At 46.9% G+C, this 25,322-nt stretch overlaps 1 protein-coding gene and 1 long non-coding RNA gene across 4 annotated transcripts in view; one reads left to right on the top strand and one right to left on the bottom strand.

Moving 5' to 3' along the window:
- The window catches only part of GMDS (GDP-mannose 4,6-dehydratase), a 479,216-nt gene that overhangs the window by 210,087 nt on the left and 243,807 nt on the right, over positions 1-25,322 (top strand). For all 3 annotated transcript variants that reach the window (XM_067751843.1, XM_067751842.1, XM_067751841.1), the window contains one exon: positions 16,732-16,859. In XM_067751843.1, the coding sequence (XP_067607944.1) occupies positions 16,732-16,859 (128 nt within the window). The remainder of the gene's footprint in view (positions 1-16,731; positions 16,860-25,322) is intronic.
- Positions 7,146-17,720, bottom strand: LOC137231475 (uncharacterized). The gene is made up of 2 exons (XR_010946566.1): positions 17,595-17,720; positions 7,146-12,837 (listed from the first exon to the last, which is right to left on the bottom strand). It is a non-coding gene; the product is annotated as an uncharacterized lncRNA (long non-coding RNA).

The following is a 25,322-nucleotide window of genomic DNA, read 5'->3' as shown; positions in this document are numbered from 1 at the left end:
AGCAGGACTCTCACGTATAGGCAGGCAGTGTCCACGGGGGCTAAGAGTGCCTCAGGCTTTGCAGAGCCAGGCCTGGGCCGAGGCAGCTTGGCCACAGGACTTTGGCAGCCCTCAGTCCTCTTCTGTGTTGATGACGATGTCTACCTCACGGGAGTGTCGTGAGGATCAGTGAGACAACAGTATACGCTACTTACCTGTGGGGTCCTTGTGAAGCAGAAGCAGGGAGCAGGTGTGAAAAGGATGAGCACAGTTCCTGGTGGGTTGAGAACATTCGTGTTTCTTCGTCCCCCCCCCTCTTCTTCCTTCTTCCTGTAGTGGCAGGGCTGAGTCCTAGAGGCCGAGGTGCCGGGCTCTGCTGGAGCAGCCCTCCGAGTGGGATTCTGGCGGCTGTGGCCTGAGACGTGCACCCAGCGGGGCCTGTCCGCGAGAGGTGCGCTTGAACCGAACCCTGAGAATGTCACGATGTTTGCTTAGAGCAGTCGCTGAGACACCCCTGAATTGCAGGCAGAAGAGCTGTACGTGCTGCTGGAGAACTGCTGGAACCACGGGAAGAGCATTTGCAAGTGAGGTTCTGGCAGTTGAGCCAGCGAACGTTTGAATTAGCGAAGCCGGAAAAAGATGATGATGAACATGGAAGGTTATGGAGAATCACCAAAGGCCTGGGAGAGACCCTTGAGAAAATTAATGAAACCTCCAAGTATTTTTAAAACTGATTCATATATTTTTATTAATGGTCCTGTGAAGTGCAAAATGTTTTGTCAAAGAAATTACAAACCGGAAAAGAAACCTGCTTTACTTTTTGGTGATACTAAGAAAAAACCCACAAGTACAATTTTCATTTAAATTTTATTAATTATAAGATAAATTACAGGTTTTATCAAAAGGGCGTTTTCCCCCAAATTTAGTTTGAGCCAAAGCTTTCTTTTCCCTGTTTATTACGGGGTTTTGTTCCCACTTTTAGGGGACACGGGAGTCTTGACGTGGAGCCAGCCCCCTCCACTGACTAAGTGAGGGACTTTGGTAAGTTTCTTCATCTCTCTGAGCCTCGGGTTGCTTTTCTCATTTGTGAAATGGGGTGATAACGGTCTTCACTTAGGGGGCTGTGAGCATTAAAGGAAATAATGTACGCAGGGTAATTAGTACATCCTACTGTCACCACCACTGCTGAGGTTGCATCTGGAGAAAGGGGGTCCACCTGTGGCCACCTCACAACTTAAAATGTGATAATAGGGACTTCCCTGGCGGTGCAGTGGTTAAGACTCCTCGCTCCCGGGTTCGATCCCTGGTCAGGGAACTAGATCCCACACGCAAGCCACAACTGGGGAGCCCGCCTGTGGCAACTAAGACCCAGTGCAACCAAATGAATAAATAAATAAATATTTAAAAGCTAATAAAATGTGATAATCATGACAGGAATGATAAAGGGGAAAAGTCATAGAGGGATCGGTGACTTGTCTTTCCTGAACAAGTTGAAGAAGCTAAGCTTCCAGAGCTTGGTAACTGGGGACTCAGGTAGACAAGATGGGGTGAAGGAGCCCCCCGAGCACTAGGCACCAGGTGTTGGTAAGAACAGTGTTCTGCACTTGTTGTCTGTGTTTAATTCCCAGAGCTCAGTTAGAGACTAAACTCTGAGCAGAAAAGATTCTCCTAGAGAAAGGATTTAAACCCATATTACTCTTCTGTGGTCATCCTTTGTAGAAGAAAACTTTTTCTGTAGAAAATACTGCTTGTAAAGAAAGAAGAGGAGGATGGGAGAAGAGCCACGATAAACTCAGTGGAGCTCTACAATCCAGCTGACGACGACTCCATGCTTGAAGGCTGCTTCCGGCCAGGGCACAAGCAGGTCCTAAAGCATCGTGACAAGCTGGGGACAGACACGCCTGTCAGGGGCGCGGTAGAGAGAGTCCGCGGGAACAGCTCAGCCCCTCAGGTTGCGGTCGTGGTGTGCTGGGGTGAGGGACACTGGAGGTTTTGCCAGGACCGCTGAGCATCCTTTCTAGTTGGTTAGACACTTGCACACACACGGATGTGCGTGTAAGCTTAGCCTGAGCCCAGATCCAGAGTGGGATTGGCAGCTCCTGTAGCTGAGACACAACTGGTCTGATAGAGGAGGGGTGAGGCCAGCACTGGCTTCGTTTTCTTAAAAAATTAAGAAATTTGTGAGACTCAGGACGCAAGGACGCAAAGAGCAGTCCTTTGGGTATCCAATTACATACTGAGACCTTGAATTGGGAAGGGGGCGTCTCTCCCACGTGCGTGGGGAGCACAGCCCAGGGGGAGGACGCGTTGCTCCTGGAGCCTCAGGGCCGTGGACTCTTGGGTCAGGGGCCCCGTGGCCAGCCAAGCTCTTGTGCAGGGGGCCGTGACTGTGGTTCCTCCTTCGAGTGGTTTAATGCCAGGAGGGTGAGAACTTCAGACAGGTGGGTTTGAGAATATTCAGCATTTCCCACTGGGTCAGCAGAATTTGGCCTTGAATGCTTCTCTGACCTTGGTAGTACCGGCTGATGGACCCCTGGGGCATTCAGTCCTCTGCGTACCTTCAGTAATTTAGAGTTTGGGCTCAACCTCTCAACAGACCCTTTGCCATCTTCCTACATCCCTGGTTGAATGTACACTTCCAGCTGTTGTTACACAGACATTCCTGGTCTCGGTGGACCCTAGCGATGGGTCACTTAAACATCCCCGGAGTGAGCAGAGTTGCTGATGTTAAAGAAGGCTTATTTCTGCTAGAATTGGTATATCGTTACAATACAACTTTCTAAATGTCTGGTAAGTTTCAGGTTTCTTAAAAGGCACCAAAGCAGGATGTATGTGAGGATAAGTAGCCCATAATGGGATGCAATTAAGGAAGTGAAAATACGGCCTGATCGCAAAGAAACACTTCCTGGCTGTGAGGAAGGTAGGTGTTCAGCATAATTTTATCGGTGGAATAGGGGAAACCCCAGTGCCCACAAGAAGCTGAAGAGGCCACAGTGAAGTTCACAGGAAACGTCTCTGCCTGGCCCCAGGTGCCTCTTAAAATCCCAACAATGAATTTGTACAGAAGCAGCAAACCTCTTTGTAAGGAAGAGGAAGGAGTTTCTCAGAGGCGCACTGAGGAATCCTGTTGGAGGAAGACCAAGTGAATAGGGCTGGAGCCTCAGTGCTGATCTGTGGCCCTGGGGACGGCCTCAGGCCAGTGCTCGCAGAAGATTGTGATGGACGTTTCATCTGAAGTGCTGAACACTGAGGAGTGTTTCCTAACCTGCAAACAAAGAGTTTCCTTATCGGAAATAAATACAAGACAGGAACTGAAAATTCTTTTAAAAATGAACATCGTCTACTGTGCCCAGCACTGTAATGAGCTAATACACTGTATGAGAAAAAGTGACACGTATACGCGTCTCTAACAGGTAGACAGGAGACCTTGGTAGGCACAGCTGAATGCTGCTGAGTAATTAAGACTGATGGTTATGAACGTGAAATTGCTTTTAGGAGTGGAGGGACCCACGTCCTCAGGTGTGGAGGGAGGTCAGGGCTCCCTGACCTCAGGGCTGGTCACCCTCCGCTTGGCAGCCTCGCCTGCAGTGGAGAGGTACCGTTGCGCTCCTCTGTTTTCGGGTAGCGCGTTTGCTTCCTTTTCTGTGACAGGAGAGGAACAGGAGAGCAAGTGAGCGGACTGTGGAAGGAGACACAGCTGCCGCCTTTCGTAGACCTTTGTCTCGTCCCCGTTTTCTATCAGATGAAGAATTTGAAGCAAGGCCTTTGGAAGATTTTCTTACTTTGCAGTCTTTCCACTGGAATGGCTATAAGCCGATACTGTTTCTTTAAAGTTACTTTGAACATGGAATTTCTGTGAAGTGGCCCTGCTCTGCTTCTCAGGCATCAGGACTGTTCTGAATCGAGATGGAGGCTGAAGAAGGAACTGAATCCACGCGGTGTCCATCCGAGCATCGTCAGGGAGAAGCGCTGTCATTTCCGATGCAGCGCCGTGTCTCAGTTCTGAGGTGCGGCCCAAACATGACCCAGACAATGTGGGATAAGTCGTTTTTTAATGTTAATAAATCATTTCTATAAAAAAGAGTTGATTTCAAAGGATGATATACATGTGTCTGTGTTATTCCCAGGCGTGCTCTGCCCTGTGTGAGTGGAATGTGTTCGCTGGGGACAGAAAGTCTGACCCTCCTGCACCATGTCCCTCATCTCTCCGTCTCTGCTCTGTAAATTTCAGAGCAGATTAGAGGGAAGAGAGACTCAGAGCGCACAGAGCATCCGGCGGCCACGGCAGTCACCCCCCCCCCCCAACCAGAGAAATCCGTCCCTGAACTGGGACCTGTGCATCTGTGGGAATCTGGGTTTAGAAACGGCAAAACTCCCAGTAACCTTCAGCAAAACTAAAACAGACGGTGCGTGGTACCCACGCGTGGGCACAGCCAGGGCGTGTGTGGCCAGGGCCGCTGAAGCTGAGACTCTGACCCTGCAGGTGCCTCCCTCTGTCTTACTGTCTTGAATTTACCTTTTCAAACTCCTTTCTTCTCTGCAGCCAGAACTGAGGACACAGCAGCCTCGGTCTCACTGCCCCCCACCTTGTGAGGGTCTGGGGAAGGCACTCCCTGTCACTTCGCTGGGGCCCTGCGGCTAGGGCACTGGAGCCTTGGGGGTGCCCGCTGGGGTTGCCAGCATGTTAGGTTGCCCCCAGGCATGGGCTGCCAGAGGCTCGACTGTGTCGGGGTGGGGACTGGTCATTTAGGAAAGTCAGGGAAGCAGAATCATGGGACCTGAGCCATCGGCTGGAGGGTGAATGAGGAAGGGCTGCCAGTGGGTGGAGAGCTGGTCGCCAGGCAGTGACACCCAGAAGTCAGGTCAGCAGAGGTCAGGGTGTGTCCCCTGGGGTGACCGGAGGCCCGATGTGGACCTGCAGGTCCAGGGCTGGGGCCAGCGTGCACCAGTGGGGCTGTGGGCAGTGAGGGCATCCGGGGCCTGAATGACCAGCCCCGGGCCTGGAGGGCAGGGGATGTGGGGCCTTGGGGGGACTTGGGGCGTGGGGGGGCCGTCCCTTGTCCCTTCTGCTGCGGAGCTGCTTCCAGTTCTCCGGCTCGCCTCCTTCTCTCCCTCAGCCACATCCCTGCTGGTCTCTGGGCCTCCCAGCCTCCCGGCCTCCCCGCCTCCTGGCCTTCCTACTGCTTCAGCCCCGCCGCTCTCTCCTTTTCCGTCACCACCACTTCCTCCTCCTCCCTGGCCCCTTTACGTGCCATCAGTAGGTTTGGTTCTTGGACATGTTTGTCCTCTTGCCCACCTCCCTCCCTGGGTCTCATCCAGCCTTGGCCTTGGGACTTGAAATGTCATAACTGGGTCCCAAATGTGTGCTCTCCCCTCGGCCCTCCCAAGGCCGGACCTGGCGTCCCCTTGGCCCAGTCTCATCTGGAGCTCAGTGTTTTGTTCCTTCCTTCCCTGATGGTTTGCTCAGCACATCACGTGAATAGAGAGACAGGATCACAGTGTTTCTGTGGCAAGGTCAGTGCTACACAGAAACCTGTTGTAATTTGGTGGGAGGTTGTCTCTGTCAGGGTTGGTTTGAGTGAGGCGGAGGCTCTCAGTGGGGACACTTTGTGTTCTCCTGGGGAAGTTGTGGAGCCTGCAGACACGTCTGGGTGTCGCAGTGGGTCGGGGGAGCTCCTGGCCCCGGGCCGTCGAAGCTGCACCCAGGACAGGAGGGCATCCTGCAGCCCAGTGCCGAGTGCCGAGCCAGGACCAGCCCTGGAGTGAGGATGTAGGGCCTGGAATGGTCCAGCTCCCCCGGGAAAGGCAACGAGCATTTGATGCAAACAGCAAAGGAGCTTGAACCTCTCTCTTTAAACCCGTATTTATGACTAGTTGCCGGGAAGTGGTAGCTCGCGTCATGAATGGGCCTCTTGTCAGCCCGGGTTCTCCGCAGGCGCTCCTGGTGGGGCCTGAGTACCTGCAGTTAAACGCTGTTGCTTTTGGCAGGGCATAGCAGCAGGCGAGGTGCAGGTCCTCTGATCTCCACGGTCTGCGCCGTCAGCCGTGACCTTCCCCGTGTCTCTTCTTTCCCCACCCCATCTGCACCAAGCCCCGGCCCAGGCACTGCCCAGCGGGGCGGCCGAGGTCGCTGCGGGGTGGGACCCGGGGCCCCAGGCGGAGGTCGTGCGGGGTTCAGGGTACATTGGAATGATTTCTGTTTGCCAGTGAAGATCGTCCAAACTATCTTTGTACTTTATCTAATTCCAAAAAATCTTTTAAATCGAAAGCTTTTGGATGAAGTGCTGGGCAGTGGAATAGAAGTTTTATTAGAGGAATTGCGGTCACTTCACATGCTGTCTGGTGCTGAAGGGATAGTGTTACACACGTTTGCGTGTGTGCTCACACACAGCCGCGTGCACGCATGGGCACACGTCCCGACTAAAGTCACCCCACACTCAGCGCTTCTTTTCCTCTTAGGAGTTGGACAGTGTGACTGCAGGGCCAGCGTGAAACACACGTCTGAAAAGAAGTCACTTTGTCTAATGGGACGAGCAGAAGAGTTTTCCCCGGGGGGCTCACTGGGTCTCCCTCGGCATTTCTGCCCTTTGTGCCACTGTCCAGTGTTGAATTTTGTATTATTAAAAAAAAAAAAAGTCTGTTAAAGTGATAACATTGTGGCAGAGATTGTGTTTTAACAGATGACCTAATTCTTCAATTTTAGTAAGTGTGCTACTATTCACATCTTAAAGTTTAATGCTGGTAATTTAAGGTATATGTTTTGTAAAATTTGTCAGTTCTCCTTTTCCTTCAATTTTTGTTTTAGAAGGTATTTGACTTAGGGAAATTATGTGGGTGTTTTGTGATATTAGAGTAGAAAGTTTAACAGAAAAGGAACATGTGTATATATACACATGCACACGAAGAGGATTAGACTTGGGAACAAAGCCAGGGTATTAGGACCTGGCTCTGGCTCCTCTGAGCCTGTGTGTCCCGCTGCCTGGCTTCGCAGTGGGTCCTAGTCATCGGGCCTCAGGGGAGGTGAGGCCCAGGGGGGAGGGTCCACAAAAACGGTGATCTTGTGGGTCAGAATTTCATAAGTATAGTTTGCCTGGTGTGTGAAAAAAATCATGACAAATAGTTGTATTTGAGTCAGAGAAATAGTGTGAGCAAAACAGTGAGACAAATTTCAGGTTTTTACGTATATTTTTATATACATGCATTCATTGTACAGATGTACACCGTAGAAAAGAAAACGTAAAAATCAAATTTTTCTGAATGTCTAACATGAAAATAAAAATAGATATGTCCAGGGTGGCACAGTTGTTCACATTGTATCCAGATGTGCAGAGGAAACAAGTTTCTTTATTTCTTTAGGTCTGTCTTTGTCTTCCTGGCAGCCCTGCCCACTGGTAGGCGGGGACCACTACGGACGCCAAAGCGCTGCACAGTTCTGTTGGCTTAGTGGGAAGCGGTGACTTGAATAGGCCTCTTGGCCGCCCAGCCTCTCTGGTTGGAAGGTTCAGCTTGGGGCCTTGGTGTGGAAGTGGAGAGCAGAACGGGTTACCTTGGGGCTGTAGTAAGTGGCAGTGTCTCTGTGTCCCCACCAGAATCAAGCCAGACCCTCTCAGGAGGAGACTGTCCTTCTCAGACGTGTCCCCTGGTTTCCAGCAGACTGAGATTACTAACCTCGAACTCGCAGTGTCACCATCACTCAAAGTCAGCAGATAAAACAAGAAATCAGTCCCCTAAAAACTTTAAGTATTAGAATTATCAAATTAGAAGATAAAATTACTAGGATATGTTTAAATAAATAAAATGAAAAATCATAAAAAAGAAATAAGCAACAACAGAATATAAAAAATAGGCAAAGAGAAGCAGAGAGAACTTCACATATGAAAAGTTATTGAAATAAAGAATTTTATGCATGATTTAAATATTAGGCTGCTAAAAGAAAATTAGATGGATCTAAGGAAGTTACCCAGTGTATTGCAGAGAAGACGGAGGGAAATTATTAAAAAAAGAAATTAACAGACTGGCAGGTAAAGTGGGAAGGTCTAACGTTCTTTCCCAGGAGGAAATAGAAAGAAGAAACTAGAGCAAAGAAGAGGCGGTATGTGAAGAGGTACGTGTACTGCACAGATACAGGAACACGTGTACACCAAGCAGAAAACCACATCTAGATACATGGACCTGAAACTCCAGGATGCAAAAGACAAAGAAGCGTCTTTAATCTCACGAGAGGAAAAAAGGTGAATGACAGTTACACTGGCCACACTCTTATCCGGAGCAAAAAAATGGAACCCAGAAGGTAGTGTATTAGTACCTTCAAATGCTAAGAGAAAATAATTTTCAACCTGGCATTGTCTAATTATCAAAACTATCTTTCAAAATCAAGCCAATTTCTCTGCTTTAAAGGAACTTCTAAAGAATGAGTTTTAAGAAGAAAGGAAATTATGTCAGAAGAAAGATTCAAAAAGGTAGGTTGAGAAAGGAAATTGGTAAATATGGGAATATGCACAGCATTTCCAGTCCAAAATTATAAATAAATGTGTATTCTCTGAAGAAAAAAGAGATCGGGGAGCTATTCAAAGTAACCGAAGTGAACGAGCAGAGTTAAAACTGAGAGGAAGCTTATTTTATCACCTTTAATCTATTACAGCTAGAGACTCTGTTTGACAGTTTTGCTCATGAAAGATATATAATTACCCTTAAGATGACATTAAAATAATCTGGGACTTCCCTGGTGGCACAGTGGTTAAGAATCCGCCTGCCAATGCAGGGGACACGGGTTCGAATCCTGGTCCAGGAAGATCCCACGTGCCGCGGAGCACCTAAGCCCGTGAGCCACAACTACTGAGCCTACGCGCTAGAGCCTGCGAGCCACACTACTGAGCCCACGCGCCACAACTACCGACGCCCGTGTGCCTAGAGCCCATGTTCCGCAACAAGAGAAGCCACCGCAATGAGAAGCCCATGCACCGCAACGAAGAGTAGCCCCCGCTCGCCGCAACTAGAGAAAGCCCATGCACAGCAGCAAAGACCCAACGCAGCCAAAAATAAATAAATAAAATTATATTTAAAAAAATAATCTAACAATGCCTGATTCACGTTTCATCATATTTTTTCAAATGTTCTAATCCTTGATTCTTACAACAGGTGGAGTGGTGGCCCCCAAAAGATATGCCCACATCCTAATTCACAGAACTTGGGAATGTGGCCTTATATAGAAAAAGGTCTTTGCAGATGTGATCACGTGAGGGATCTGGAGACAAAGATCATCCTGGACTGCACGGGTGGATCCTAAATCCAGTGACTGTCACCGAATGAAGTTCCTGTGCCCGACACACAGTGAGGCCAAACATACCGAAACGTCGGAGTCTGGAGCAGGGAAAGGTTTATTGCAGGGCCAAGCGAGGAGAGCAAGTGGCTTGGGCCCAGAGAACTCCGAGCTCCCCGAGGACTCCAGCATGCTTAAACGACAGGTGAGGGAGGGGCGTCCAGCATGTGTGATCAGCTTGGGCACGATTCTCTGACTGGTTGATGGTGATCCACCCTTAGGAGCCGCCTGGTCTGGGCTCTGTGCTCAGGATCAGCAAGTAGTTAATTTCTTCCACTTAGTGGTGGTTTTAGCATCTGAAAACCTCAGGAAATATGCCTGAGATACTATGATCTGGGTACTTCAGAGAGGAGCTGCAGCAGAGCATGTGCGGGGGGCGTGTGTCCCGGGAGGGCCCCATGGGGTCCCGCTCGGTTACATGACAGGTGTCCTTATAAGAAACAGAAGAGGCGACGACACAGACCCTGGAAGAGGAGGTGGTGTGCAGACGCAGGGATGCAGCCACAGCCCAGGGGGACCAGGAGCCCCAACACAGAAGGCAGAGAAAGGCTTCCTCCCTGGATGGCCCAGAGGGAACGTGGCCCCGCGGAATCTCAGGCTTACGGCCCGCAGACTGAGAAATTACGGAAGCCACCTGGTTTTTGTAATTTGTTATGGCAGCCAGAGGAGGTTAATGCGGTCACCGTTAAATTTACACTTTCTCTAATTCTCTGTTTACCCTAGTGTGACTCCGAAGCCAGGTTTTCTGGCCTGCCGTCCTCCCCTGGGGCTCTGGGAGGTGGCGTCCGGGTGTGTGGGACGCGGATGTGGCCGGTTGGACCTCGTGTTGACGGGGGGCCCCTGGTGTCCTCAGGCCCGGGTGCAGCTCTCTGCCCTCAGGCCTGCTGGTCTCAGCTGCTTCCTCGCCTGGTGGCCAAGCAGGTGGCGTGGCCTCTGCCGGGCCCTTCCTGTGTCTGCCGCCCATCGGTCCAGGGCCTTCTCTTTCCTGGGCTCCTTGCTCTGCCCGTGTCTGGCTCTGGACTGTAGACCCACTGCGTCGTCCGACTCGTGGTCCCCTCCGGGTGGTCTGACGTCCACCTCGCCTGGGCTCAGCGGTGAGGGCGGAGGGCCTTCACCTCTGCTCATCTCGTTAGTGTCCCTGGTGCAGCCCCCCAGGCTGGTCAGGCCCAGGTGGCCTCCTCGGAGGGCTCCCCAGACTCCACAGGACGCATGGCACAGACTTCTCCTCGGCCATGTCCTCAATCTGCTCTGCTTGGTATCGCAGCCCAGAGGCTACATTCACCTGGAGACTCTCCTGCCTCTGCTGTCCTTCCCCACAAGCCCTGGAGCCGCCCCTCCCGTCCTTCCCGCCTGGACGCGGGCCTGGTCCTGCCCCTCAGAGCCTGAGGGCATCACCCATGGGAGGGACTTTGGGCTATGACCACACTGGTGTCTGCTACACTAAAGTTATCTAGAAAATTACTTTCCCATGAAGCCTTGCTTTCACACTTGCTGTCTTGTTCCAGAATCCTATTTTGAATGATAGGGATGAGTATTACCTGGGTCCTTTTGACTGTCTGGTGTAGCTCTTCTCACCTTTCCCCAGCCTTGGGTTAACCGTGGAGAATGTCACATAAAGAGGGATGCATGAGAAAAAAGCTTTGCTATTTTAAAAGATTTATCACAGTAAAAATATCCAAGACAATAAGCATTTATGACTGATAGCTACAGTGTTCTACAGCCTTTTAATTTAGTGTCTCATTTGATCCTTAGTATCGATTATTATCCCATTTTATAGATAAGACAACTGAGACGTTAGGACATTTAAGGTCACAGCACTGATACAAGTAGCAGAATTAAAAATAACTCACAGGGCATGTAACCCTACTTCCAGAATCTGCCTGAAAGCACTCACCCTTTGCCTCAGATTGGAAATGAAAGATGAAGCTGTTTCCAGGTCCTCAGATGGCGTTCCCACCCTGCTACCAGCCCTGACCGCTCTGGGCCCACCATGACTTGGGCAGTCTTGGAGACTCAGCTTTGAATTTAAGTAAATAATGATAGTATTTTATCCAGCGTAGTTTGGTGTTTTTTAATGTGGCAGTTTTTCTTGTTTGCTGTATTGCCAAAACAGAAGTTCTGTATTTTTCATTCTGTCAACACTAGCAAAACTCATGATCTCAATCTTAGAGCCAATATTTGGGCTAAAACCAGTTTTAATTGGTCTCTTTTTTTATATATATTTATTTTATTTTATTTATTTTTGGCTGTGTTGGGTCTTCATTGCTGTGCGCGGGCTTCCTCTAGTTGCGGCGAGCGGGGGCTACTCTTCGTTGCGGTGCGCGGGCTTCTCATTGCGGTAGCTTCTGTTGCTGCAGAGCACGGGCTCTAGGTGCACAGGATTCAGTGGTTGTGGCTCGCGGGCTCTAGAGTGCAGGCTCAGTAGTTGTGGCGCACGGGCTTAGTTGCTCCGTGGCATGTGGGATCTTCCCAGACCAGGGCTCGAACCCGTGTCCCCTGCATTGGCAGGCAGATTCTTAACCACTGTGCCACCAGGGAAGCCCAGGTCTCTTTCTTACTAGTATGCATTTATATGGATATTCTATTTTCCTTGGTTAATGAGTTTACCTTGAAAAAGTAACCTACTATGAGGTTAGAAATGTTTATTAGTGCTTTGGGTGTGTAAGTCAGTCCACACGCCTGCCTCTGGCTGTTTATTTAGATCTGTTTTCAATCTCAGATGTTCAAAATCAGAGAATTAAGAGACTTAGTCATAAAAGAACTAAGAAATCTGAACTTTTCATTGAGGCTTAATTACAGGTACCATTCACATTGTAATGTAATAATTGTAATAATAGGTAACATTTATTGGGAACTTGCTAATCACATTACCTAGATTTTCTCAGTTAAACATCAAACCTACATGGTAAGTACTGTTATTATCCTTGTTTTACAAACAAGGATGTGATGATACTAATTCCGTCTGTGTCTGTAGTGATTCGTGGTCCGCAGCACCCTGACCTCTGCTTGGGTGTCCCTGTGACTTGGCCTGGCAGGTGTTCCTGTCCTGTGGTGTGCAGAGACTGTTACATGGTTTGTGTAGCAGAGCCAGTGACCAGCAGCCGTCGGTCGGTTCACTAGGCTGACTTTCCATTTCTCGGTCTTCTTCGTAGCCACGGTCTTGTAGTGCAAGGCTCTTAGAGATCAAGTATCTATGTACATCATTTTGGGAGTTCCATAATTGGAGTGTGCTGTAACAGCAAAACCACTCAGGTGACCTAGTCTGCGGAGGGACGCCTCCTGCACTGCTGGTGGGTTGGTGACGGCAGCACAGGCGGGAAAGTGAGGGAGACAGCTCGGGTCAGGCTGCTGGCTGCACAGAGTGACTGCTAAGGCCTCAGCCCTCCTGTGTCATCATTGCTTATAGTTCTCTACAAAAATAGCAGTCTTGTGTGGTAAGGAGTGAAAACGAAGAGAACAAATTGAGAAAAAAAATCACTTGAAGCCTCTCCCAGGAATGAATGAAGCATATGGTGGCAGTAATAATGTTAAAAATGAATCTGAAAATGAAATTAAGGAAGGTTCCAGTTATAATAACATCAGAGGGAATAAAGTACTTAAGGAATAAATTTAACAGAAGCAGTGCAAAACGTATTCCCTAGAAACTACTGAGCATTTTTGCTGAAAGCAGTTTGAGAAGACGCAGGTCACTGGAAAGACCCCGTGTGCTGATGAGCTGGAAGACGAAGTGTTGCTGAGACGGGCAGTGCTCCCGCACTGAACTACAGACCCAGCATCATCCCTACAAAATCCCGGGTTGCTTTTTTGCAGAAATTAACAAGCTGATGCTAAAATTCGTATGGAAATTCAAGAGACTGAGGATAGCTAAAACAGTCTGAAGAAAGAACACAGTTGGAAGACTCACACTTCTTGATTTGAACCCTTACCAGAGACCTATAGTAATCAAGGTGTGGTACTGTCCTAAACATAGGTGTTTCGGTCATTGCAATAGGACTGAAGGTCAGAAATAAACCCATGTGTCTATGGTTAATTGCTTTTCGACAAAAGGTATAAGGCAACTCAAATAGGAGAAAGAATAACCTTTTCAGCAAACACATAGTGCCAGGACAGCCCTATATCCACATGCAAGTGAATGAAGTTGGGCCCTTTCATCTTAACCACACACACAAATTAACTAAACTTGGGTCAAATACCTACAGGTAAGAACAAAATCGATACAATTCATTAAAAAATATAGGAGAAACTCTTCAAGACCTTCCTCGGGCTAGGCAAAGCCCTTTTGGATATGACACCAAAAGCTCATACAACCAAAAAAAAAAAAAAATAGGCAACTTGAACTTCATAATAACTAAAAAAAACTTCTGTGTGTCAAAGGACACCATCAAGAAAATGAAAATATAACCTATACAATGAGAGAAAACGTTTGTAAATCATATATCTGGTAAAGGACTTGGATCCAGAACGTATGAAGAACTCTTACAATTCAGTATTAAGAAGACAAGTAACACACTTTAAAAATTGGACAAAGAATCCAAGTAGACATCTCTCCAAAGAAGATATACCAGTGACCCATAAGTACATGAGAACGTAGAGGGTTAAAGTCATTAGTCATCAGAGAAATGCAAATCAAAACCACAATGAGATACCACTTAGTACCCATAAGGGTGACTGTCATCAAAAAGATGGAAGTATAACGACTGTTGGGAAGGGTGTGGGCAAATGAGAGCCAGTCCACGGCTGGCGGGGCTCTAACCTGCTGCATCTGCCGTGAAGAGCAGTCTGGCAGTTCCTTAATAGGTTAATTGTAGAGCTGCCCTGTTGACCCAGTGATTGCATCTGTAGGTGTCTACCCAAGAGAAATTAAAACATAATCCCCACACAGAAACTTGTGCATCCGTGTTCACTGCAGCAGTATTCACAATAGCCAGAAATGGAAACAACCCAAATGTCCATTTACTGATGAATGGATAAATGAAATGTGCTATATCCACATAATGGGATAGTATTCAACCATGGAGAAGGAAGGAGGGATTGATTCACGTAACACAGATGAACCTGGAAAATGTTAGGCTGAGTGAAAGAAGCCAGTCACAAAAGACCACATACTATACGATTCCATGTATGTGAAGTGTTCAGAATAGGCAAATCTTTAGTGACGAAAAAATAAATGACTGCTTGCCCAGGGCCAGGGGGCTGGGGAAGATGGGGCAGGATGATCGCTAAAGGGTACGGGTTTCTCTTGGGGGTGATGAGAATGTTCTAAAATTGATTGTTGGGCTGGCTGCACAGTCTGTGGATGTACTAAAAGCCATGGAATTGTACACTTTAAATGGATGAATTGTATGGTATGTGAATTATATCTCAATCAAGCTGCTATAAATAAAAACATTAAAATTAAGTTCTAAGAACTAGAAATTTCAAGTAACTGACTAGGTATCCAAGATCATTTTGAATCCAGAGAAGGAAGTCTCCATACCCCCTAGCGTGCCATTCCAAGTGCTGGGAGGTGAGAGCCTGGGCTTTGCAGCCACACAGACCGAATTGGACAACTGGGTTAGAAGGGCCAGTCTGCACAGCTTCTCTGAATCTCAGCTTCATCATCTACGAAATGCGGGTAATAATTCTTAGCTCGTGGGTTGCTCATCCGAGGGGTGGGGTTGTGGTCACTGTGGCATCGTGTACGGGGCCCTGACTCTTTTCGTCCCTGCAGACGTGCCATCTCACTTCTGGCAGCAGGGATTGCCCTGTCCATCTCCCCCTCTCTGGGCTCCTTTAGCAGGGGGGCCTCCTCTTCACCCCCTGCTGCCTCTGCTCCGGGCTTGCTGCTTGGTGCTCACTTAGTGCTGGTTGGGGGAGTAAACAGCAGGCGGGAGTGGAGTGTTGGAACGACGTCAGTGCTTCCACCACGCCCCTAAGCATTACTGTACTGGCAGATAGAATACTCTGAGCTGGTTGGCATTGGGAGCTTCATCTGATGACTCGGCATCACACGTGTATCTAGGAAATTCTGGCATGATGGTATAGTCCTGACGTTAAAGTACAAAGATAGGCATCAAGTCTAAATTTAATTATAAATTTAAATTAATAGAAAATAAAAAGTTGCTAGTTGGTAATAGATTGAGAAGGATTGTGCCTGGTAAATACTTCATTTTCAAAGGCTCTGTTTTGAAGGAGCACTTGTGTTTTATAAGCTGCCCTGCAAATTTGAAACTGGACTTCCTCAAGTACCCTATCAACTGCTAAGAGAAACTGAAAATTTGGATTTCCATGGAAGTCTTATCGTCATTTTTAACGATAGGGCATTGTAATGTGTCTACTGAGTTTGTGTAGTAAGTGAGTCTAGTACGTGTTTGAACTTGTACGGGGCTATCTTCTTGCCAAAACTGAGAAAACTTATTTAGAAAATTCACCTTATCTCTGTGCCAGTTTCTCTAGAAGCCCAAGCTTTCTCATAACATTCACCTCTCTGTTTCTTATGCAAAAGAACAAAGCTAAAGTTATTGCTATGTGATAAATTATGATGGTAATGTGTCTAAACTGTTTGAAGCCATTATTGACTAGCTCATGTGCTTGTTAATTATCTTGAGATTTTGACATTACCTGGTGCTTTGTGATAACCTTACCTAGATACAGGGGTAGAGATAAACTTATCTCAGAAGTGCCTTTTAATTTTGTCCTTCTTTGTGATCTTTTAAAAGTGGACAGAAGCTTTCATTAAAGACCAGAGAACTTTAAAACAATTTCACTCCTTTAGTTTATGACACCTTTCATCCAATCATATCAAAATATTTATACAGAATTCAGGAATCCTATCCTGCAGATGACACTTGGATGAAATTAGAAGGTGGCACTGTAGTAAGTACAGATGGTCTAGAAACTTACGACTTAGCACTGGATGGCTGTGCAGGTTTCTAAATAAGGGTGATCACCACTTATGCATTTCTTCTTCGTTTTCTTTACTTACACCCTGGGAGCTAAGTTGCTCTCCTCTCTCTCTCCCCGTGAACCCCAAAATAGTTTTATTAATAGGAATATATGATGTTTATGTTCTTGAAAAAATCAGGGTGGTCTGATTCTGGCATTTCCCTTCGTCCAACCCTGTTGAATTTTCTGTTTAAAAACTGGCATTCCGAGAGCTTTTCTCTGGCTGGGTGCCTGGATCGCATGTTACAGCAGCAAACGAGGAATGCCAAGACGTCCCCCAAAGACAAATGTTTGTTATGGCAGTGGAGCTGATGTGACACTCAGAGTGAGAGCTCCTTAACTTGTCTGAATGACAGTTAATGGTCTTTTTCATTTTCTTTTCTTTTGTTATTATTTTAAAGGGGGGAAAAGAATGAAAGAAATGCCCAGAGGCTGAGATTGTGTTTGGTTCACCAAACTGTTAAATGTCAAATGCACTCGACTGATAATGCATCTTTTGTCTCTTTTAGGAGCTAATTTTGTTACTCGAAAAATTAGCCGGTCAGTAGCTAAGATTTACCTTGGACAACTGGAATGCTTCAGCTTGGGGAATCTGGACGCCAAACGAGATTGGGGCCACGCCAAGGACTACGTGGAGGTAGGGACCCTCGCGTTTTGGTCTTTAAGTGCCTGTATCTGCTGGCATCCGGACGCCAGGCCTCGGGGAGAGCTCTCCTGGAGGTGGCGGCAGGTACGCTGGTGCTAATGCAGATGTGTTGAAGCTCACGCTGTGCCCCCTCCCGGCTGGATGGTCAGCGGTGTGTGCAGGCCGTCCCACACCCCCCTGGAAGGGGGAGACCTCTCACGACCCTTCTTTTAATCATTCAAAATGAAGGTGCCGGTCAGTGGTCTGGATGATGGGTAAAAAGTAAATGGTGTTCCTTCCTTTCTAAAGCGTCTTCCTTGTGCCACTCCCTCATCCCTGCCCAAGACGCACGTAACTAACTGTGAGAGCATCTTGTTATAACAGAACTAGTCCTCAGACCTGCAAGAAATACTGCCTGATTTCAATTTGTATAATCTAAGACCTTCAGATTTACATTATTCTACTAATCACTCCCAGAGTGCTGTTCTTACAGAGCGATTGGTTCAGACTCTGGTTATTACCCCGTGCGCTTGGTAGCCTGTGACTCACACCCGTGATTGTGTCCATTAAACAAAGAGCAAAGAGAGAGATGCTAGTAATAACGCTATTGCAGAACAACGGGTGTAGTTAAAGGGAAATTCAGACTTTCAGTCTTGGGATTTATGTGCTATTAAGTTTTGGTTTGGGTTACATATGTTACATATATAAGTAGTATGATTTTTCTTTAAAAAAATTATTACCTCTTACCTTGCCGGCATTAGTATGCTTTTAGATATCCGTGGTGATTCTGTGGCCAGACGTGAAGGAGCACGTTGGTGACATTGTGCTTGTCCCGGAGTCTGCTGGTCCTTGTTTAGGTGCTTACAGATTTCCTGTACTCGGGAGACTATTTCTGTCCTCAATGATGCCTCTCTGGGAAACCGGATCTGGTTTCCTAAGCAAACAAGCAGTTCACTTGCTAACCCAGAGGTCAGCTTCAGAGTGTTATTATTTTTGTGTGTAACAATTAAAAGTGTTGCATACTTAAACACCTAATTCTGATTTATATTACAGACAAAAACTTCTGATTTAAAATTTTGAACAACGTAACATTTAGATCATTTAAATGTGTTCTTCTAAACTGTAAATACAAGGAAGCATTTTATGATAGTCGCCCTTGGATATATTTTAAGAACATTCGTTAAAAATATGTAAGACCATACTTTCAGAAGTAATAAGAAAGTGGGAGAAAGGAGGTGTTAACAAGAGAAGTTGAAACTTCCTTTTGTCTGACCTATATGGTCTTACCTTCTTAAAAATATGAGGCAAGTTTTGTAAAAATAAGTGCATTATTTTCTCAAGAATAGCATTTTGGCATGTAACCTTTGAGCTTCTGCATTTACTTAGAGCCGCACAGAAGGCTCTGTGCGTATCCTTCGTCATCCAAAGTCTTGTTCTTCAGTTTCGGGAACCAAATAGATGAAATTTCATTCTATTTTATTTTATATTTTTGCACTGGGGTACAAAAGAAGTTTGTTATTGGAACTCAGAAATAGATTTTGATAGTGTGAGAAACAGTATATCAAAATGTTAGTAATACTTATTTTTGGTTATGTTTATTTTCTTCTGTATACTTTGGTATTTTCCATATATTGAAATGAGTATGTATAAACTTTTTCAATCAGGGAAAAAGATACATGACATTTTGAAAACAGGCCAGAAAAATTCAACAAAAAGGCATGAGACTGTTACATAAACACATAAGTAACAAGAACACTTTTCGTGAGCTCAGTGGGTCTGCGGGAAGGACCGCGCTGTCATCTCATCCCCAAATGCCGAGGGTGGCACTGCTCCTGGGTGTCGCGCAACCCTGGCACAAAGGGCCCACATTCGTATTTGTTTAACAGGAAAATATTTCAGAAACACTGTGGCTCAAAGACTTCAGAAAGGTCTTCTCAAATGATGTCATTTTGAAGATTCCTTGCCGAGATGTGTCAGTACAGCAGCCGCAGGAGCCAAGATCTCCGGGAGAGTAAGACGTGAGGGTTAAGAGGTTCTGGCTTTTCAGCAAGTGTCACATTTTCAGATTTCACAAACACACATACAAAGTTAAGTCATTCTCGCTGGCGTTCAACACCTGATTTGTTCCATAATACAGGTGGGTTTTGCGTATTAAGGATTCCCTTGGCTCCGACAGTAACACATGTTGATGCTCTAAAAAGCATTTGCTCACTTACGGGTTCTGAAAGAAGTCGACATTTCATGATTTCTAAAAATGTGTCATCATTAAATAAGAATCCATAGTTCGCTATCTCCATTTCAAGAAATATTATCATCCTTTGCATTTCTAAATATATTAAAATGAGGTTACTTTACAGACTTATGACTAAAAGTAGGTGTGGCCAAAATTAAAATCAACAAGGCTAAGAATGAAAAATGAGAAGCATTGTTTGTTTAAAACACATCTGCATCCTGGCGCTATAATCAGCTTTAGAGTAAAGAAGCCTTGGCCAGCACAGATCAAACAAGTCATAATAGCATCTCATTTACATACGCTTTAATTATATAATCCCTCTCATTTATACGTAAACATGTTGTATTCGTATATCTTTAGGTTAAGTGACTAATACGTTCTTATTTATGGATGAATTTTAATGATGAAGAGTAGAGAGCGTTTGCCAGACTGGGTGTAGGTGATCCCAGCTGGGTCAGTGAGCCTAAGTCTTAACAAGGTTTTTTTTTTTTTTGCGGTACGCGGGCCTCTCACTGTTGTGGCCTCTCCCGTTGTGGAGCACAGGCTCCGGACGCGCAGGCTCAGCAGCCATGGCTCACGGGCCCAGCCGCTCCGCGGCATGTGGGATCTTCCCGGACTGGGGCACGAACCCGTGTCCCCTGCATCGGCAGGCGGACTCCCAACCACTGTGCCACCAGGGAAGCCCTTAACAAGGTTTTATACATCAATTTATCCATCTGTGAAAAGGGCATAATAGCCATCCTGTTAAAAATCAGCATTAATGTGCTATACATCCCTGATGAGAATCTATCTCTTCCTTGTAAACATTTTTCCAACAATTCATACAAACCCATTTCCTGTTGCTGATTCAGATTCACTAACTTCTGTTCTTAGTCTTGTTTCCTAGATCAAAATGATTTAAAAATTATTTGAGTGGGTAAGAGGTATTTCAACTTGAAATGAAGAATATAAAAACTATATTAAATTACATGGCGCTTTAGAATAAACAAGTCATGTGCAGTTACATCTTTTATATTATTTTATTAGAAACATTGTTAAAGATGCAGAATTGTTGCATTAATTTTACAGTGAACAGACATATACCCACCACCCAGGTGCTGTAATTAACATCTGCAGTTATTGTTGTGTTTTGAGAAAAAAATGACTATTTAAAAATTGCTGTAGTGCTAATGGCTCGGGGCTATAAATACACAATTTACACAAACACAGGTTTTCAAAAATATGCATTTCTTATGGGATAAGGTCAGTTGACAATCCAAACTTTTAAAATATCTTCATCTTCTTAAATATTTCTGTGCCCTGACCGCAACCTGTTCTCACGCCTGACTCCCATCATGAACTCGGAGCATCAGCTCGTATTCATGAGAGCACGCGGCGCTGTGTGCCACGTCGGGTGAGCTCAGGCAGCCAGCATTGCAGGAGCATTGCACCAGCAGTGCAGCATTGCACCAGCAGTGCAGCAGCATTGTAGCAGCATTGCACCAGCATTGCAGCAGTAGTGCACCAGCAGTACACCAGCAGTGCAGCAGCATTGTAGCAGCAGTGCACTAGCATTGCACCAGCATTGCAGCAGCAGTGCACTGGCAGTGCACCGGCAGTGCACCAGCAGTGCCTGGAACATTGTTCCTTCAGCACCTCTGTGGACTATCTCCCATGGCCGTGGTTCTAGCTGCTACAAATGACCCTGCCCAAAGCCAAACCCTCCTGACAAGACAGTGCTATACTGCATAAAGGTCAGCAGATTTCTTTACTATAAGACCACCTTCTCAGAACTTAGCATATGTGAGCCTGCACTAGGCCTGCTGGGAGTAGTAGAGGGTTTTCCAAACACATCTTACCTTGCCCCCCTTCTAGTGAAAAGTGGGCATTAACGTCTAGCAGTGCGGAGTTGGGAAATGGTGCCCTGAGCTTAAATAAAATGAACAGTAGCCGTTTGGCTAAAGAGGTCCCAGAAAAGATTGAGAGATAAGTTATTGTTAAGGGCTAGGCCACAAGAGTCCTTAAGCTTTTCCACCTACGGGATGGTCCTTTGCTCTTGGGATGCACAGGTAATCAAGAGACCCGAGTCTGAGCTCTTTCCAGGACTCTGCAAAAAGCCATTTAAACATATCATGAGGTTCTGCTGCCCACGGCTGACAGGACAGATGCTCCCGAAGAGAAACCTGGCCTAGAGGCAATCCGGGGACTTTCACATTATCAGGGGAGAAGTTTTGAGGTTCATCTGAATTTTAATATATTCCTTTAATTGTTTTCTTTTTGGTCAGGGAGCCCAGATTAGTAATAAAAAGCTACTTTCAGAAATAAAAATAAGAATAATTGCCGGGCTTCCCTGGTGGCGCAGTGGTTGAGAGTCTGCCTGCCATGCAGGGGACGCGGGTTCGTGCCCCGGTCCGGGAAGATCCCACGTGCCGCGGAGCGGCTGGGCCCGTGAGCCATGGCCGCTGGGCCTGCGCGTCCGGAGCCTGTGCTCCGCAACGGGAGAGGCCGCAACGGTGAGAGACCCGCGTATCGCAAAAAAAAAAAAAAAAAAAGAATAATTGCCAAATGTTAGGCATGTATTACATGCCAGAAACTTCATATCCATCGTCTTCTATAATGTGCACAAGCCCCCAGACAGGGTGAGTCCGTCCTCCTCTTACAGACGAGGGAGCTGAGGGGACGTGATTGCTCAAAGCCAAGGTGACCACGGAGGTGAAGGCCGCCTGGTCCCCGGCCCGGGCCTGATGCCCGAGCCATACCCCTGACTTAGGCTGAAGTGAGGGCAACAGTGGGATCCGGGTGACTTTCTGTTTCCCGGAGAGACAGAAAATTACCTTCTGTCCTTTTCTCTTTCTGCCGCTTGTGGTCCCAGGGCAGGAGGAGTATCTGGCAGTTCAGAGCCACTGAGCTGGCTGTCGGCTCTCCCTGAACCCCTCCCACTGGCTGGATGCATGAGGCCCAGATGCACAGGGTGTGTTTGGGGAAATGAGCTGGGAACCGCCCACCCTCCCTGTTCCTTGGCCGCCAAGTGAGTTGACCTTCAGGACAGCTTTGGTCTCAGCAGGTGACAGAGATCGGGGGGGCAGGGGGCCTCTGGCGGGGACGGGAGCCTGGCGACAGAGCTGGGGAGGGGACTGCTGAGTCTCAGGCCCCCCCCTCCTCCTCGTGCGGGCTGCTGCTGGCATTTTGCACCTGGTGTTAATTCACTCAGATCTGGAGGGAGAGGGTGCATTTAAACTTCCTGAGGTTCTGTGTAAGGGGGAGCTTGCTTGTTGGGACACCTCTTCTTCACACTCAGGAGAGGAGTTTGATTTCCTCTTGGGTTTGCATCTCTAAGAGTCAGCGGTACCTGATCCCGTCCTCCAGTCAGACCCCACCCAGCAGACGTGCAGGAAGTCGTAGTTGCCATATTTCCATGGCCAGGTCTTCACGGGTTGGGGATGACACCATGGGAGCAGCCATGCCCCACACCCTATAAACTGCAGGCCCTCTTTACTTCGTTGTGTTAACAAATGAAGCTTCTAGGATGGATATGCCTCAAGTTTTCATCCACAGATAAGTTAGAAACATGGAGGTGGGTGCATTGTGAGAGCAGATTTTCCGTGTGTTTTAAAAAGGTAGAATTGAGCATCTGACTTTAAATTAGAAAAGTGGTTCTTGGCAAAGGTGTGTGTGTGTGTCTGTGTGGAGAGAGGAAGAAGCGAGTGTAGGGTGGTGGGCTGCCCTCTCAGAAGACACAGCGCCTGATGTGTAGACGCCACTCACCTTTTCAGGGGCAGCAGTTAGCTGCAATGAGCAGCATCCTGGCCCCCCCTCCAGGTCACCCCCCTCCCCGATGCTGTGTCAGCATACCCTGCAGGCCACCAAGCAACCACTCGTACCCAAGAAAGTCACGGGTCAGTTCCTGAACATAACCGTGTAAATGGTGGGACTCATTCACTCTTGTCTCAAGTGCCTGGCAAGGGTCCCTCGGCTGCCGTCCCCTCCTCACTGCCTGGCCCTGTCCTTTCTCTGCCCCTCCGCCCTCCCTCCTGTCCCTGCTGGCGCCCGCTTCCTGTCTGCTTCCTCCCACAATGAAAACTGGCTCTTTAATTGTAGTGACAAGACTCCTCATGTGATATGGATGTAATTGCCTCTCAAAGTATGACGTCACCTACGCTTAGTGATGATTTGCAGGAGAAGGCAATGCTCTGGGCTCTTGTTTGGAATAGATACTGTGCAGGAATGAGGTGTTTGACACCTTGACTAAATAGCTTCAAAACAGGATATTGACTTTGTTCCATGTTCTTGATGCCTTATTGTAAAGAATCTTCAAAAGCCACCATCTCTTGGGACCAAATTTCCAAAGGGTTTTCCCACGTAGCCTTTCGAGTCGTTCTAGAGGCCATGGTTGTGTTCTGCCTGCAATCTCAATATGCCCGAGTGGATGAACCTGGGGGCTGTTGAGTGAAGATCCCCTCTCATTTTAGCAAAGAAGATCATGGATGGGGCTTCCACGAAACCCAAATAATTCACAGGTGAAGTTTTACAGAAGCAGAATTATCTGAAGGCAAAACTGAGAAACCATCTGTGAAACAGTCTGCGCTGTTGACGGAAGCCTCATTTGGAAATTATTAGTAAAGATCCTAAAGAAAGAGACGAAATTACTCTGCAGTCCCCCGCTATCTGTGAGCTATGTAAAATATTTGAGATCACTTTTGCTGTATATTCTCATATTCTAAAGAAAATGGTCGAGCTTAAATCATTGTTCATTACTTCCTGCAGAATCTAAGATCTGAAATCTCGGAGAATAAAATCACTCCTCCACAAACATAGGAAAGGATGTGGTTGGTTATCTTGTGTCTGTCCCTCTCAGCTGCTTGAAGGCACGACTGGATTTTGTTCCTCTTCTAATTGTGCCTCGCAACCTGCCTGGTACAGAACAGATGCCCCATAAATACTTGAAATGAGTGGAATCTCCCTATGTGATCAGCTCTTTATAAAATTTATGAAAATGAATTTATAGAAAATATGAGATGTGTCTTTTTCCCCTTACTATTAACATATTGTTTCCTATACTTAGCATAAGACATTTTCCACTCTTGAGCAAATGTGAATATGCTATTACCACATTTAGGTTTTAGTTGTTGGATTTACTTGATTCCAGCGAGATGTGTTCAAGCAGTTTTCTCTCTTGCATGCTGCCGTGAAGGAACGCTGAGCAGTGCTTAGACGTTCTCATTCTGTGGTAAGTTTCCCGATGATCTCTAGATTCTACTATTATTAGACTTTATTCCTATTTTTATTTATTTATTTATTTTTATTCCTGTTTTTCAAAGAAGGATATCTGAGCAGATGGAAAACATAGAAAGAAAGAATGATACATTGGCTCTGACTGACAAGACGAAATTTAGAAATCGCAGAAGTACATTAGTTGACAAGGTCAGGCGCCCTTTGTGTGACTGATAGTGTTGACATCTGCTCCTCCAGAAGCCTCTTCATCTTTGAGCCTCTCGCTGTGTTTTCTCTCAGTTTTCAAGAGTGTCATCTGATGCAGGATTCTTCTTGATAGAGCAAGATTTCCATCACAGATTCTGTTGTTTTGGAAACTTTCTCTCTCCATTCCTTCCCCTCCCCCGACCCCCAGACACACACACACACACACACACACACACACACACACTCTCACACACTCATCAGTAGCAGCTCACTTTCTAATGATCCATCTTTGTTTTTAAATACATGTAAAAGTTGACTTAAAGATTCGTAGGCAGAGTTTTTTAACAGTAGCTGTGGAAGATCTCTGTGAAGGAAGGAGGATGGTCCTGCAGGATCTTTATGTTCTCCGAGTGCCACGTCCTTTCCTCCCCATGTTCAGAGCACGGATGCAGGTGTCCAGGTCTGCCCTCAGCTGCTGGCTCACCTGTGCGTGGAGTGCGGCAGCCCCGCTGCCGGGTGAGGGTTGCCTGGGCGGAGCCTGGGAGGCAGGTTGCATTCCTGGCAGGTCCACACAGTCCCCACACTCCCCCCGGGCGTGGCAGTGGCACCTCCGTCCTGCTCACCTGCGCAGGCGCAGAGATCAGAATCCTGGGCTTCATGGTTTCATATGCTTTTTCTTATAGTGCCTCCTTTGGGTCAAGAATTACTTGCTGATTTTCACTGGATCTTAAATTTCAAGTTTGCAAACAAAATACAAAGCGCTTTCACTGGACCTTTTTTTTTTTAAAGCTCTGAAGGTTATCCTCTTGTGTTTGTGTAGTGCTTTATCACTTACATCTTTGGAT

This window comes from Pseudorca crassidens, chromosome 10, assembly GCF_039906515.1.
Source record: "Pseudorca crassidens isolate mPseCra1 chromosome 10, mPseCra1.hap1, whole genome shotgun sequence".
Lineage (NCBI taxonomy): Eukaryota > Metazoa > Chordata > Mammalia > Artiodactyla > Delphinidae > Pseudorca > Pseudorca crassidens.
The sequence above is the reverse complement of the archived record's forward strand: the minus strand, read 5'-3'. Positions and strand labels throughout refer to the sequence as shown.